The sequence below is a fragment of the Cavia porcellus genome, unplaced genomic scaffold, assembly GCF_034190915.1.
Source record: "Cavia porcellus strain 051 isolate PalLab524CR breed Dunkin Hartley unplaced genomic scaffold, mCavPor4.1 scaffold_8, whole genome shotgun sequence".
NCBI lineage: Eukaryota > Metazoa > Chordata > Mammalia > Rodentia > Caviidae > Cavia > Cavia porcellus.
Window position 1 is genome coordinate 50,262,511 of NW_026947491.1, and position 15,907 is coordinate 50,278,417.

At 45.1% G+C, this 15,907-nt stretch overlaps 2 protein-coding genes across 5 annotated transcripts in view; both read right to left on the bottom strand.

Annotated features, from left to right (window-relative positions):
- Positions 1–7,180, bottom strand: part of LOC100729567 (retinol dehydrogenase 16-like) — a 21,718-nt gene extending 14,538 nt beyond the window's left edge. For all 4 annotated transcript variants that reach the window (XR_010049319.1, XM_063254980.1, XM_003476172.5 and 1 more), the window contains exons 1-5: positions 6,917–7,180; positions 5,062–5,424; positions 2,604–2,862; positions 1,188–1,351; positions 390–620 (exon numbers count right to left, since the gene is read on the bottom strand). Coding sequence is in view for 3 of the 4 variants with exons in the window: in XM_063254980.1 (XP_063111050.1) it covers positions 403–620; positions 1,188–1,351; positions 2,604–2,862; positions 5,062–5,374 (954 nt within the window). In the remaining variant the exon portion in view is untranslated. The remainder of the gene's footprint in view (positions 1–389; positions 621–1,187; positions 1,352–2,603; positions 2,863–5,061; positions 5,425–6,916) is intronic.
- Positions 7,181–9,936: 2,756 nt separating this feature from the next.
- On the bottom strand, positions 9,937–14,764 carry LOC100729288 (retinol dehydrogenase 16-like). Its single transcript, XM_003476171.3, has 4 exons — positions 14,323–14,764; positions 12,122–12,380; positions 11,104–11,267; positions 9,937–10,510 (listed from the first exon to the last, which is right to left on the bottom strand). The coding sequence occupies exons 1-4, from the start codon at positions 14,633–14,635 to the stop codon at positions 10,293–10,295; spliced, it is 954 nt and encodes a 317-aa protein (XP_003476219.1). The 5' UTR covers positions 14,636–14,764; the 3' UTR covers positions 9,937–10,292.
- Between the last annotated feature and the right edge of the window lie 1,143 nt (positions 14,765–15,907).

Sequence of the window (15,907 nt, forward strand, 5' to 3'; positions counted from 1 at the left end):
AGGGCTTTTCTATGCTGTGGGGAGGTATATAGTACCCACAACTGATGCATAACATCAGGAGGAAGGCAAGGGGAAAATGAGATGTTGGCTGTGCGTTCTTCCACATGATCTCAGTCACTCCAGATGTATAGATATCTCATGATTGGCCATGTTGCTCAGAGATGTAAGCAGATGGGCATCACTGAGTGACACGGACTCCTGATTCCTCAGCAGAAGTCCTTAACTCATTCCTTCTCATTTCACCAATCTTGAGTAATACCTGAGAAAAATCCTTTGCACCAAGAAGGTGGGTTCGGTACCCTGTTGTGTGAGAGCTAATTTCCTCCACCACTGCCCTTCACTGACAAGTCCCAACCCACACACACTACCCATCTTCCCAAAACACATACCCAACAGTTGGCTTTACAGGGCTTTCTCTGGCTTTGGAGAGCCCAAGTAGGCAAAGAAATCCAACAGGAATGTGGGCAGGTAGCTCATGGGGAGGTAAAGGAACTTGGCATCCCAACCAGGTGAGTATCGGGTGCGAGGGTGACATGCGGTCAGTGCATGTTCCATACAATCTGTGACTGAAGACAGCTCTGATTTCCACACTTTCTCCAATAATTGTGGATAACGGAGGTCTATAAAAAATGAGAAATGATCCAGATATGTTTCTACCTCCCACCATTCCTACTCTAGCACCAAATAGCGAAAAAGTATTCCCAAAAAATTCAGGATCTTCACCCTCAGAAACTTTGCTTAGTCAAATGTATGTTAATTTCCCAGGAATTACCACAACTAATTTATAGCAAACTATAGTTCCACACTAAGTCCCCTCCACCTCTCTTCCTGGAATATCTGAGCTCCATAAATTGAAGATCTTTTGAGCACTGGAAATTCTCCAAGCCTGTGGAGTAAGCTGCTTCTCATCCCAAAGAGCCATGAGTGCACACATGTCTCTTCTCTTCCTTAATTTTGTCCTCATAATAATAAGGGTTTAGATGAAACACTGTCCCAAGTTCCAATAAGCCAGAATCCTTCCTTAGGTGACCAGAACCCATGTTGGCACCAAGGAACTGGGACTAAATATCCTCACTTAATGCAAAAACAGAGCCTGGGGCAATGTCATGCTATTGAAGACATCAACACTGCACTAAGGATTCCTGGCAAGGGTGTGTTTCTCTCCTTATCATCCAAAGGTCACTTACAGGATTCCAGGAACTTCTCTCCATAGATCTCCTTGACCTCTGAGCTGGTATGGTCCCATACCTTCTTCAAACTTGGCAACAGTGTTTCAGTACTGCTCACATTCGTCTTGAAGTAACCAGGCTCGATTATAGCCACCTTCACCCCGAAATAGGAGAGCTCTCTCCTGAAAGGCACAAGGCAGCGGGCAAGGACATCAGCAGTCTCGGTAGGCAAAGCACAGTTACACACCAGTAACAACACTTTCACGTAAGACTGGGATAGGAGGAATTTGAAAGTTTAGGATTTGTAAAATGCAGCATCAGGTCCTCAAAATGAATGTGAGATTCTCTGTAAGTGAATCTTCTTCTAAGCGCTTTGTTTATACCATATCATACAGGGCTGAGGCCTCCCTGTTCATGAAAAGCTATCTACTGTTAGACATTGAGCACACACCCTTAAACTTCCACTTCTGAGGCTGAGGTGGGAGCACAAAGATTAGAGGATAGTCTGGGCTATAGAGTAGACCCTGTACCAAAAACAAAATCAAACAGACCTACTCCCATTCCCTTCATTTGCAGTGGATCTCCAGGCTTGGGCCATGTCACCTCCTCTACAATCAAGTCAATGCTTTCCTTCTCCTGCCCCAGGAAGCTCCCCAGGTGCTCTGTCATCCAGGGAATAAGGCTTAACCTGAATTTAGCCCTAATACCTATAGTCTGAGACATCACTGCCCTGCGGCCAGCAGGGTCCCTGTATTCTGACTGGCCTAGGGAATTCCTGTAATTCACTCCTTTCCAGGGGGCATCCTTGTCAAAAGGATGCAGTCAAAACTTGTCCAGAGCCACAACCACAGGCCCTACACAAGCCTACATGTGACCACCTGCCCAGCACACCTACACAAACCTTGCAGCTACCATGGTCACAAAGGCTGACTTGGGCACAGGCACTCTAAGAAATGGCACTGATGATTCGATGTCTCTTCTCCCTCTCACACATGTGCCAGAGTTCTTAACCAAAGAATACAACTTTAATACTGTGCTAGAACACATTTGTCACGTACTCAAACAAAAGCCTAATAAGCATCTGTTGAGTTGGCTAACAACCTCAAATCAGCTGAGTCATACAGGTCATCTATCTGGATCTGGGCCAAAATCATCCCTGGTCCAATTCCACCTCAGAGACTTTCCATCTGTGAACCCTCCTCCGGGAGAGGAGAAGTTTAACTTATCTCAGGGCATTTCTCTACACAAGACATGGCATGGTGACTCCCAATAAATGACCACTTAAAATCAGAGAGAGCAAGTGAGAGAGTCTCAGAGCCAGAAGGAAGGACCTCCAAGATAATTCACTCAAGCTAGGACTCACTAAATCCCTGAAATAGGCTGCTCAAAAACAATGGGAACAAGAACACCAGCGACCCCACCCCTGTCCAGTACCTGAGACTGTCTGAGAAGGACTCCACACCATGCTTGGAGATGCAGTAGCCACCACCATAGAGTGACACCCAGCCCATGACACTGGAGACATTGACCACGCGACCTTGCGCCTTCCTCACTAAAAGCATCAGGCTCAGAGTCACCTCAATCACCCCCACCAGGTTCACGTTGAGTATGTTCATGAAGTCTTGCTTGCTCAGCCACTCATTGGGAGCAGAGGGGAAGGAGATGCCAGCATTATTCACCAGGCCCCAGAGTCCTAGGAACAGTGGGAAGATGAGAGAGACACACTGTGGTCACAGTTATGGTTCACAGTCACCTTTACAGCTATGGAAAAAAGATTTTTTCCTGGGAAGGAAGGACAGAGCACAACACAGCCCAGGTTCTACACATAGTGCAGCTGCTGGATGACAGGCAGACTTGATGCTTTCTTCTGTCTTTCCTTCTTCATGGCCCAGCTCACTGCCAAGGAAGTACCAGAAAATCACCTCATACTTCATCATTATGACAATAGGAGTTGACATACTAGTGTGCATTTATAACCATGCAAACTACCTTCGGTCTCTTACAAGTTAAAACGATCTTTATAGAAATTTTATTTGTTCAGATATTCTGGGCATCATACACACAGTGCTTCCCTACTCTCTATCAAGGGAAGCAAAAATAGAAGAAAGGAATGAATAGAAAGATAAGGAACACAAGAAAAGAAAAAAAGAAAAAAAGACAAGACCAACATGTGCATAGAATTTTGCTGTGAAACAAAGAACCGGTGACCTCCTTGGAAAACTTGGGAGTGAATGGTGTGTTTAGCCTCAGGAAACTTACTTAGAAACAGGGGCACTGATTCTGAGCTACCTTCCAGAGAGTGTGCTTGCTAACTCAAAAGCAGAGCAAAACCAGGGGCCAGGATATCACCCTCACACCCACTAGGTACCTCAGCACTCAAGCATAGAGAATGGTGTCCTCTTCCCACGCACCCAGGTCATCCTAGCTCAGCTGTTTTTTACCCAGGTCACTGCTCTTGGGGTAGCCGCTCTGGAGAGCCCAGACCCCATCACTAGGACCAAAGAGCATTTTTCCTCTGAACGCGCAACATGAGTGGGTAATCACTTGATTTATGGCAAGAGCTTTTGCCGAAAGATGTGGAAGAGCTGACCCAAGAGCTTCCTCAGCTCAGAAATATACTCTGCTCTTGTAGGAAAACATATTCTATCACTAATGTACTTTATCTCTGGAAACTCAGCCGTGTAGGTGTCTGTACAGATGGATGTTAGTGAAAGTTTACCACAGGACCATTTATGACCATTAAATGTCTAAACAGTTATGACATCCAACCATTCTGTGTGTTTGAGGAAGCAGGACTGTCTAAGATGATAGAGTAGTCTAAATCACTCATTGTATGAAAACTTCATCAGGCAGTAAAACTGTTCCTCATTTGTTAACTGAATGAGTATCAGCTGTGCACAAAATATAATACCATATATAGTAAGTTTGATAAATAATAATAACCCCATGTAAGTCAATCTTTTAATGGTCTTAAATCCTGGTTGATGAGGAATGATCGTTATGATTTTGTGTTTTTCACAATAGTCGTACTTGACATTAATTCTTCAAGGAAATAAAGCAGTGGTCATTTCATCCCCTGTAATAATGCTATAAAACAGTACAGTGAAAGAGAAACTTAGCATGATTCCCAGGCCAGGAATATAGCTCAGTAGCAAAGTGAGAAGACTACATATGACCTATGAACAAAATATAATCTGACAAAATATCTCTCTGTGAATAATGAGATAATTGGCACATTTTCTTAGGACTTTAGACATTCCTGTGTTTTTTGATGATACTCAAACCTAACATTTACTCTTGCATGAAATAAGCCAATGCTCCTTTCTTTCTCAGTAACCACACTAACAAAATAGTGTAGTGAAGTAGAAAGTAAAGTGACCCCAGTGTTTGGCTTTCCTAAACCAGTTCCGAATCTCGTAGATGTTCTGAAAATGGGAAGATCTTGGCTCTGTGGGTGGAGGATGTTGGGGACCCAGTAAGAACAAGTTGCAGTGCTGAGACATGAGCTCAGCTCTAGTGTTTAGCCAGCCATCACACAACCCAGGGAGCCAGGCCACACCCCTCCTCCAGCAAGATATCCCATCTCTGTCCCAGCACTCACGTTCAGCAATTAAGAACTTCTGCGTAAAAAGACAGGCAGAGGACAGAGGAAATCTGGACGGAGAGGCCAGTTTCCCAGCAAGGCCCCTCTCACCAACAATGGTGGGCTCCAAGGGCAGCAGGACACAGAAGGGGCTCAAGCTAGCACTGTGTGGAAGTAAGGAACTTAGCCTTATTTAAAAGTACCACCTCTTCAAGAGGCCTTCAGACTCTCACCAAGTAACACACAGAAGATGTTCCCTTTACACACAATGAAGAAACCAATGGACACAGACAGAAATCTGGATGGTACCTCTGTTCCCAACATGCTCCTTCACCCATTCAGTGGCTGTAGCAATGCTCTCTGTCCGGGTGACATCCAGGATCACTGTCTCCAGCCGTTCTGACCCCCGCTTCCTCAGCTGCTCAGCTCCTTCTTCTGTCAGACACGCAGCCAGCACCCTCAAGCCTCTCATGTCCAGCTGTCTGGCCAGCAGGTTCCCGAAGCCTGAGTCACAGCCCGTGATGAAGACATACTTGTCATGGAGGTGGCTCACCACCTGCCTCTCCCGATACCAGCGCACGAGGTAGTACAAACCCATGAGGGCTGCCAGGTACAGCAACATGACTTCACAGAAACCAGGAACAAGCACAGTGTGCAAGACAAGAGTCTGACCTATTTTAAACCAGAAGACAAAGAGGAAGTAAGAATGCAGGCCAGGCAAGGCATGTAGCCTCTAGGATCTTGGCATGGAGCCTGCATCTTATTCCCTCTTTACTGCCCACATCTCCACAGTTTGTACTGTTTTTGTTTTATTACCATATAGATATCTTTGAATATCCACATGCCACCTCCCAGAAAAGCAGGATCCTAGTCTATTAGAACCTCTTCCCACAAAGAAATCCACACACATATCATAACACCTATACCTTTCTGATCAGGTTCTGGAGACAGTTTGTTTCTGTTAATTTGCATGCCAGCACCTTGCATCATGGCCTTCTAAACACAGGTAGTAATTGTTCACAACCTACACTTGGACACAAGGCACATTTACAGTGAATTTCATCTCTGAACCCGGGTTTTCTCATCAGGCTGGTGAAAACAGTTCACTCCTAAAGAAAATCAGTCACCATCATTCTCTCCAGTACTACAAGTATCGCCAAAGAAGTGTACTTGAAGAGATTCTCTCTTGGCAGGGAGGGCACCAAGGGAAATTAGAAGTCTGAGGCAAAGAAGGAGGAGGTAAGGAAGAGAAATGAAACAGGAGACTTTCAGCAATGAAATTCCCAAAGCTGAAGGGAGGCTGTAATAGAATGATTTTCACAAGGCAAGTACAACAGTAACAACTTTCTCCTACTGAAAGTGGCCTTTCCCCAGATGAAGAGATGCAGATGGAAATGTCTGCCCAAAAAATAATCCTAACTGTATACTTCCTAAGCAAATTATAAGTAGATGAAACTATGAGAGTGGTCTGTGGAAATCAGGGCTTCACAATGTCCCTGATTCTTTGATGCCAGCTTAAGTTAAACCAACTCCATTCCAACTAACATGAAGCAAATTTTGTTCTAACCATACATATGTCACTGTTTCTGACTCAAATTGGAGGGGTCAAACCAGTCTTTTGCCCCACGAGACCACTCAGCAGCTTGATGATAAATCCACCTACACCTACACTCTGTGCAACCCCAGATCTACCCGCCTCTGCTTAGTCATATGGTATCTCAGGGCCTGTTCTCCCACACTAGCACTGAGCTGTTGCAGCTGCCTGTAGCATGCCCTCCACCCTCCACTCTGGGGGCTCACCAGCCTGCACACACATCCAGAATCCAGTCTCCTCAAATATCAAGGGACTAAAAGCATAAATGACTGCATTGCACAAGCACCACACAGATACCACAGTTCTCTGAGTGCTGGCCCAGCCCTGAGTGTTTCAGCCACAATCCCTGTAAGGGGATGTATCACTTCTCTGCCTTTTGGCTAAGATCAGGTGTTGAGAAATGCTGACTGACTGCCTACACCTACCAATCTCTGAAAGGTAAAAATGGAATAGGAGGAGGCCGATTTGAAAGGAGAATTGTCCTGCACAAAGCTCACCTTATCTGCTATACATCCAAGAAGAGAGGCAGCAGCACTGTACATTTCAGTTTCCACCAATGGCTACACATACCTTAATGTAGGGAGCTGCCTGCAGGCTTCCAGAGATCGTCCCTCCTGGTGATGCCTCTCCCTGCTCTTGCTCTTGCTCTTGCTGTTGCTCTGGATCCTGTATTTACTCCTCCTCAACTCCTGCCCCTCCTGTGGCCCTGTTTCTGCTCAGTTCCTGGTCCTGCTCCTGGTCCTGCTAACTGGTCCTTCTCCTGCTCCTCATGCTCATGTTCTTATTTATGCTCAAGGCTGGATGCCTGAATCCTCCTTCATAGGCTTATTAAAGCAATGAGGAGGCAGAGTCTAGAACATTCACAACAGATGATGGAACCAACAACTCCATCCTGGCACCACTCATGCTAAATATGCCTCAGGGTTTCTTGGTCTGGAACAAACTTCAGTTCATTTTCTTAGTGATGGGAGGTTTCTTCAGTAGAAAATTACCAAAGGCATCCATGCACAGTGATATTTCTATTACTTAAAAAGGTTGATGTGCTATCATGCATTTTGACATGGATTCTTGCCAGTTTTGCAGTAATTCCGGAACATTTTGTGTGTTATTGCTTTATATTTTGTTTTCTTTACTCACTACGTAGTCCCTGCGCAATTTTCAAAACCAGACTCTCAGGTGTTGAAATTGCAGGCGTGTATCCCCAAGCCTGGCTCCTGAGAGTTCCATGGAAGAATCAGCGAAGAGGAACCTGGGTGAGACCCCACATCTGGAGGCACAAGGCAGAAGAGAAGTCCTCAGAGTTCCCTGCTGCTGACATTCTCAACCCCCCACCTGCATACCCTCCTCTGAGGCTCCTGCAAAAGGCATCTAACAGTGACGTGCACATTCCTGTCTACACGCTGGAAAGGCTAATGAGCGAGACACCGGTCCTCTACTGCTAAGCACCTGCATGTCCCCAAATGGCTCAGGCCAGTGTCTGAGTCCTCTCAGGCCTGGGTCCTCTCTGGCTGGAGTCAGAGGAATCAGCTTAACCACATGGAGATCACTCCTTCCAGCGTCAGAGTGACAACCCCCATATCTCCATCTCCAGAGGGATGAGGCTTCTACAGAAGGGGAGAGGCAGAAGAGCTAGGAGAGAAAGTGAGAATGCATGTACACACCAGTAGCCAGCCCTACAAATGGAGACCCTACTCAGTCTAGGTAGGTAGTCAGAAATAAAGGGACAAACATGTATAATACTGGCCAAATATCTAAGAGTTGTTGACCCTGGATTTGGACTCACTGACCCTGGGATTCTCACAATGACAGAAGAGCAAAGTAAGGAATATAGTGCCTTGCTGTGGCATCATGTGCACTCTGATGAGCCAGACTCCAGCCAGAGAGGACCCAGGCCTACACTCAGGGAATAGGACTGAAAGGAAGAAGAGGAAATGGAGAGAAGCCTCTCCTGAGATCTGGGATGAGGGCTAGGCAGGGCTGAGGAGAGCCAATTCTTGTGAAAACCTGCTCCACTAGGCTATGGAGTGAGTCAGTGACCTTTACTTTTAGTTCAGCGTGTTTTCTGTGTGAGTGTGATTCCTGTGGAGAGGGGTGTTACCTGTATGTGTGCATGTCTCAAGGCTTATAGAGGTCATGAAGGTGACAATGTTGAGCTCTTCTTCTGCTTGTGAGGGGATAATATGAATTGATTTTAATGAGAGATTGAACTCAGCACCTTCTGCTTCTATGAATTGACTTTGAATGAGCTGGCACAAACCATTCAGAGATTGAGAGCCCTTCCAGGATTTTTCTTCGTTTTCTGGGTTGTCCATGTTTCTTCAACATTCACAAGCCTGACCTAATACTTAGGCAACCTTTCAAATGGACGGCCCCCAAAATAAAACCTAAGGCTGGGGACATAGCTCAGCGGCGTAAGTGCTTTCCTTGCAAACAGGAGTCCTTGTTCGGTACCTGGTACCGAAAAAAAAAAATCAAGAACCACCTAGAACCCCACGAATATCTACTACACATTTCAGCCAATCATGTTAATATAAACTTGCAGTCACATCTACTCAGGAGATTGAGGCAAGTTCAAAGCCAGTCTGGGTCACTCAACAAGACCCTGTCTCAAAAATAAAATACAGAGGACCTAGTCAGTAGCTCAGTGGTAGAACTCCTGCCTACATACAGCAGTGGTTGGGGTCAATCCCCAGTATCAAAAAGTAGTGCAACTTCCATGTTTTGCGTAGCACATTAAAAGAAAATGCCTGTCTCTGCAACAGGGGCCATGCTGGTCATTTTTCAAATATAGAATATTCTCTAAAAGGCTTCATACTCTCAAGCACTAAATTGATAGAAGAAAGGAATGATACTGGGTCTCTGGCTCTCAACACCAATATTCCTTAGTCCAGAAATCCCTGTGAATGCCTACATACATACACTCAATTCAGTTCAACATACATATATGCACTTGAGATCATGACAACACTGCAACATACACATGCAGGTCTCAGGGAGCCAGGAGTAATTCAAGTTGTGACCTCAAATACAGGAGATGATCAACAATGGCTGAACAGATAATGAAAGACTCATGTCCAGAAGTGACTCTGCATCAATGCCACTAGAGGAGTGTGGGAGTAGAAGAAATGCAGAGCATATGAAGAATGGCACCGGTCCTAATTGCAGTGACTTTAGAGGGAGGCTTTTTGAGGGAAATAGACGTCAGTTACCCAGCAAAGAAAATGGAATGTGATCTGTCCTATCTGACCATCTCCTTGCTTGCCCATTCTTTTCTACTCATGCAAGATCACTTATTTGCAATGTTTGAAAAGGAAACAATTGTCCCTCATTCTGTGTCAGGAAGACCTGAGAGTGGGCAGAATCTATCACCTCTCAAGTGACTCCTCTAGTCCTTGTCCTCCAAACAACCACCTCTTTCATCCAGTGGTCAGGACTCTACTTCTCCTGCAAAAATATTTCAAATCACTTGGCATGGCAATTTTTTGAAGTACCCAAGGTTCTGTTTCATTCTAAAACAAAACTAATGAAAGTAAACCATGAGTTAAAGACAAATTATCATTGCTGACACAAATTATACAACACTCACGAGATGGTGGAGGAAAGGTTTATTTAGCTCACAGTTTGTTAAGATTCAGTCCACAATCAGCTGGTTCTAAGATATGGTGGCATGGAAGATGTACAATGTAGAGAAAAAACAGCTCATGGCTAAATGAATTGGGAATCAGTGGGTGATGCTGAGTCCCTGTTCCTCAACAGAAGTCCTTGACTCTTTTCCTTTCATGTCACCAATCTTGAGTATACCTGAGAAAAATCCTTTGGACCTAGAAGGTGGGATAGGTGCCCTAGTGTGTGAAAGCTGCTTGCCTCTACCCACTGCTCTTTACCTGACATGTCCCAGCCCACACACACTACTCAACTTCCCCAACAATACACCCAAAAGTTGGCTTTACAGGGCTTTTGCTGGCTTTGGGGAACTCCAGTACATAAAGGCATCCACCAGGAATGAGGGCATGTAGCTCAAAGGGAGGTAAAAGAGCTTGGCATCCCAGCCAGCTGAGTATCGGGTGCGAGGGTGACAGGCAGTCAGCGCATGTTCCATGCAGTCCGTCACCAAGAACAGATCTGGTGTGCTCCTTTGTGCCGTTAATTTAAATGATTTCCGGTCTGTACAGAGAGAAAAATGATCCAGGTTTATTGCCACCTCCCACCTTCCTGCTTTAGAATCAATTTAGGGAGATAGTTTTCCCTAACAATTCATGCTCCCCACATCCAGAACCTATCCAAATCAAACTTACCCTAATTCCCCAGGAACTGGCACAACTCATTCACAACAAACTGCGGTTCCACACTAAGTGACCTTTACCTTTCTTCCTGCAATATCTGGGCTGCATAAATTAAAGGTCGTTTGAACACTGGAAATTATCCAAGCATTGGAAATAAGCAGCCACTTGGGCCAGAGGGCCATGAATGTACACCTGTCTCCTGTCTTCCTTAAATTTATCTTCATGGTACTGAGGGGTTCAGATGCAAGGGAATCTCAAGTTTGAAAAAGCCAGAAGCCTTCTTTAGGTGACCAGAACCCATTAGACACCAAAGGAATGCTATTCAATATCAACATTTTGTGCAGAAACAGAGTCTGGGGCAGAATTCTCGCTACTGAAGACATTAAATGTATACTAAAGAAGAAAAAAAATGTATACTAAAGAAGAATCCATGACCAAGTTTGCTTCTCTCTCTGTTGTCCACAGCTCACTTACAGGTATCCAGAAACTTCTCGCCATAGATCTCCTTGACCTCTGTGCTGAGCTGGTTCCACAACTTCTGTAAACTTAGTATGAATCTTTCATTGCTGATCGTATTGGTCTTGAAGGAACCGGGCTCAATAATTGCCACCTTCACCCCAAAATAGGAGAGCTCTCTTCTGCAAGGCACAAGGCAAGGACTTTACTAGTCTTGGAAGGCAAAGCACAAAAAAATTACGTAGCACAACAACACATTAATGTGAGATTGGAATAGGAGGAATTTGGAAGTTTAGGATATATAATGTACAGGAGCTTGGGTTAAAAAGATATTGATGACATTGTCTCTGTGTATTTGTAAACATTTTTTCAAGCATTGTGCATATACCAGCCCATTGCTTTCCCAGAGGCCATGAGGCAACAACACAAAGACCACACCAGTCTAGGGCCACAGACCCTTCACTAGCTTACCTGTTCCCATCTGCCCAGCACACCTACATGAACCTTCCAGTTGCCGTGGTCACAAGGCTGACTTGGGGAAAACCACTCTAAGATATAGCACCGATGATTCTGTGTCACTTCTCCCTCTCACACATATGCCAGAGTTCTAAGCTCAAGAACATGACTTACTATTGTGCAAGAAGACATTTATCATGCATGCAAACAAAATCCCAACAAGCATCTGCTGAGGTGGGTAACAAACCTCATGCCAGCTGAATCATACAGGTCATCTGTCTGCCTCTGGGCCCAAATCATCCCTGTTCCAATTCCACTTCAGACGCTTTCCATCTGTGAACCCTCCTCCAGGCGAGGAGGAATTTAACTTATCTCAGGCCTCTTCAATACACAAGACATGGAATTGTGATCCCCAAAAAATGACCTCTTAAACCCAGACAGGGCAAACGAGAGAGTCCCAAACCCAGAGGAATAGATCTCTAAGATAGGCCTCTCAGGCTAGGACTCACTGAAATCCTGAAATAGGCTGCTCCAAAACAATAGGAACAGTAACATCAGCGACCTCACCCCTGTCCAGTACCTGAGACTGTCTGAGAAGGACTCCACACCATGCTTGGAGATGCAGTAGCCACCACCACAGAGTGACACCCGGCCCAGGACACTGGAGACATTGACCACGCGGCCTTGAGTCTTTCTCACTAAAGGCATCAGGCTCAGAGTCACCTCGATCACCCCGACCAGGTTCACGTTGAGTATGTTCATGAAGTCTTGCTTGCTCAGCCACTCATTGGGAGCAGAAGGGAAGGCAATGCCAGCATTATTCACCAGGCCCCAGAGTCCTAGGAACAGCGGGAAGATGAGAGAGACACACTTTCACAATTATGGCTCACATTCACCTTGCAGCAATGGAAAAACATTCTCTTTTGGGAAGGAAGAAGGACAGAGCACAACACAGCCCAGTATCTGCAAGACTCAGGCTACACATAGTGCGGCTGCTAGATGGCAGACAGACTTGATGCCTTCTTCTGTCTTTCCTTCATCATGGCCCAGCTCACTGCCAAGGAGGTACCAGAAAATAACCTCATATTTCATCATTATGACAATAGGACTTGAAAAGATATTGTGCATCCATTAATTTGGAAACACGCAAATGATGGCTGACTTTATAACAAATTGATGTGGGCACATTTTATTTTTCCATGATTTTTAAAAGTATCTTATTCACATCACACACAGAGACATGTTGAAACACACCCCAGTTATCAAGCAAAAAAAAAAGACAGGACTGAGGGAAAAATAGAAATGGAGAGACAGAGAGAAAGCAAAAGGCAAGACTAACACGTGGGTATAATTTGGTTGAAAAACAAAACACATGTTCCCAATTTGGAGAAAATTTTAAAGGGGGCTGTGTTTGTCATCAGGAAACTGACCTTGAAAACAGAGGCATTAATATTGAGCAACCTTCCTGATTGTGCTCCCAAAACCCAACAGGAAGCCGTAGCATGACACAGGCTTCCTCCTTCCACGCCCAGCCCCAATTCACAACTCCACACTGTGCAACAGACAATAGTAGTCATCTCATCAAAGTCCACTCCCCATAAAGAAACTGTCCCTCATCCCGCATGGGCCGCACGTCACAGATCTTCAGGGGCCACAGTGGACAGCCCCACCCCCACCTCTAGGACTAAACACCATTGCCACCCAAGAGCACAGTGCAGCACCTGCAAGTAAATCTTGCATCCAGGGTAATGGGGGCAGCACAGCAATCTGCAACAGATGGCCAGGAGATCTGAGCCTCCACTGCTCAGAAACACACCCTGCCCTTGAAGGAAAATGTATATCCTGTTCCTAACACACTTTATCTCGAAGAACCCAATGATAAACATATTTATACACATTTCAGCACAGGAAGTCTTATCAAGATGACATTAGTGACAAAAAAAATCACCATAAATCCCATATCCAACCATTCTTTAGTTTAAATAAGCAGGACTGTGAAGAATCACAGAAAAGTCGTCATTAGATAGTAAAACTTGCAACTCTTCATTTTTTCCATGAAAAGGCTACAAATGAACTGCACAAAATATAATCCAATGTAGATCAAAAGGTGACTAATATCTCCCTCTGAATAATGAGATAATTGGCTCATTTTCCTATGATTTTAGACATTCCTGTGTTTTTGATGATAGTCAGACTTAACATTTACTCTTACATGAAATAAACCAATGTTCCTTTCTTTCTCAGTAACCACACTAACAGAATAGTGTAGTGAAAGAGAAAGTAAAAGTGACCCTAGTGTTCGGCTTTCCTAAACCAGTTCTGAATCTCACAGCTGCTCTGCAGGTGGAGGATGTTGGGGACCCCGTAAGAACAAGATACAGTGCTGAGACATGAGCTAGGCTCCAGCATGTCCCCAGCCATCACACAACCAAGAAATACAGTCCCCACCCATCCTCCTAAAAGACACCCCATCTCTACTTGTGCACTCAGCATCCAAAAAATCAGAACTTCTGCTTAGAAAGGCAGACAGAGGACAGAGAAAATCTGGAAAGAGAGGACAGATTTCCAGCAGGGCTTCTCTCCCCAAAAATAGTGGGCTCCAAGGACAGCAGGAGACAGAAGGGCTCAGTCTAGCACTGTGGGGAGAGGAAGGAACTTAGTCTTACTTCAAGGACCTCCTCCTCAAGATGCCTTTAAACTCTCACCAGGAAACACAGAGAATGTGTTCCCTTCACAAACACAGAAAAAACCAACAGATACAGACAGGAATCTGGGCGGTACCTTTGTCCCCCACACGCTCCTTCACCCACTCAGCGGCTGCAGTGATGCTCTCTGTCTGGGTGACATCCAGGATCACTGTCTCCAGCCGTTCTGATGTCCGCTTTCTCAGCTGCTCGGCCCCTTCTTCAGTCAGACACGCGGCCAGCACCCTCAAGCCTCTCATGTCCAACTGTCTGGCCAGCTGGTTCCCGAAGCCCGAGTCACAGCCCGTGATGAAGACATACTTGTCGTGGAGGTGGCTCACCACCTGGCTCTCCCGGTACCATCGTACTAGGTAGTACAGACCCACAAGGGCTGCCAGGTACAGCAACATGACTTCACAGAAGCCCAGAACAGGGACAGTGGTGCAAGACAAGACTATGGCCTGTGTTCAGCCAGGAAGAAAAGAGGAAATAAGATCCTGGTCTCCTATAGAGTGTGGCAGCCTCTAAGTGACCTAGCATGAAATCTGTGATTACTGCTTTATCACTGACTTTTAGAACAGTGTTCTTTGATCCTGCCCCACCTCTCTGCACTTTACACTGCTTTTGGTTCGTGGTTTCTTTACAGGTTTTTTTTTTCAGTAGTTTTTACATTTTTTTATTTGGGGAGTTTCTTTTCATTTGTTTCTTTCCATACATTTTTTTTTTTTTGAGGCAGGGTCTCATCATGTAGTTCAGGCTCATCTTGAACTCACTATGTAGCCCAGCCTCGCCTCAAACTCAAGGCAATCGCCCAGCATCACTCTCCCAAATGCTTGGGTTACAGACATGTAACACCTCACCTGGTGTATTACTTTGTTTTGGTGATACATGGATGCCATTGAACGTCCCATATGCTGCCTCCAAGAAAAACTAGACTAATCAGCAGCCTGTCACTAGTCCATCAATATCTCTCTGCTTTCTTGTGCCTCTGCAAGACCCATGTAACACCCCCGTAGCACATACACATCTCTGATCAGGTTCCAGGGTCAGACTGTCTACTCAGGTCAGCGTCTTGTAACATGGACCTCCTGCACACAGGTAGGTGTTGGAAAACTACACTTATAGGAAGAACAAATATATAATGAGTTACTTCTTTCAACCCACAATACCTCCTCTCAAAATTAAAACACTTTCATTCCCTGCAGTACTACCCAAGAAGACCAGAGGAGTAGACACCAGATGGTGTGCTCTTGGGAAAAAAGCTATCTGGAAATAGAGAGTTGGAACCCCAAAAGGGAGTCTGAGGTCTGAAGCAAAGAACGAAGTAACGAAGGGTTGAGGGAGGGAGAGGAATAAAACTTCCAGAGCTCATGGAAGGCTGGAATAGAGTGACTTCCATGAAGCAAGTATAATAGTAATAACATTCACCTACTGAAGAAGGCCTTTGCCCAGATAAACAGATGCAATGGATATGACTGCAGCCATCTTGGATCACAACCATCATGACTGCCCCAGAATAATCCTAGAGGGTTTTTACTGCATAATTTATAGGCACATTATAAGTAGACGAAACTATTAGAGCGGTATGAGGAGATCAGGGCTTCACAATGTCCCTAACTCTTTGGTGCCAGCTTGAGTTAAACCAAGCCCACTCATGCTAACATGAAGCAAATTTTGTTCTA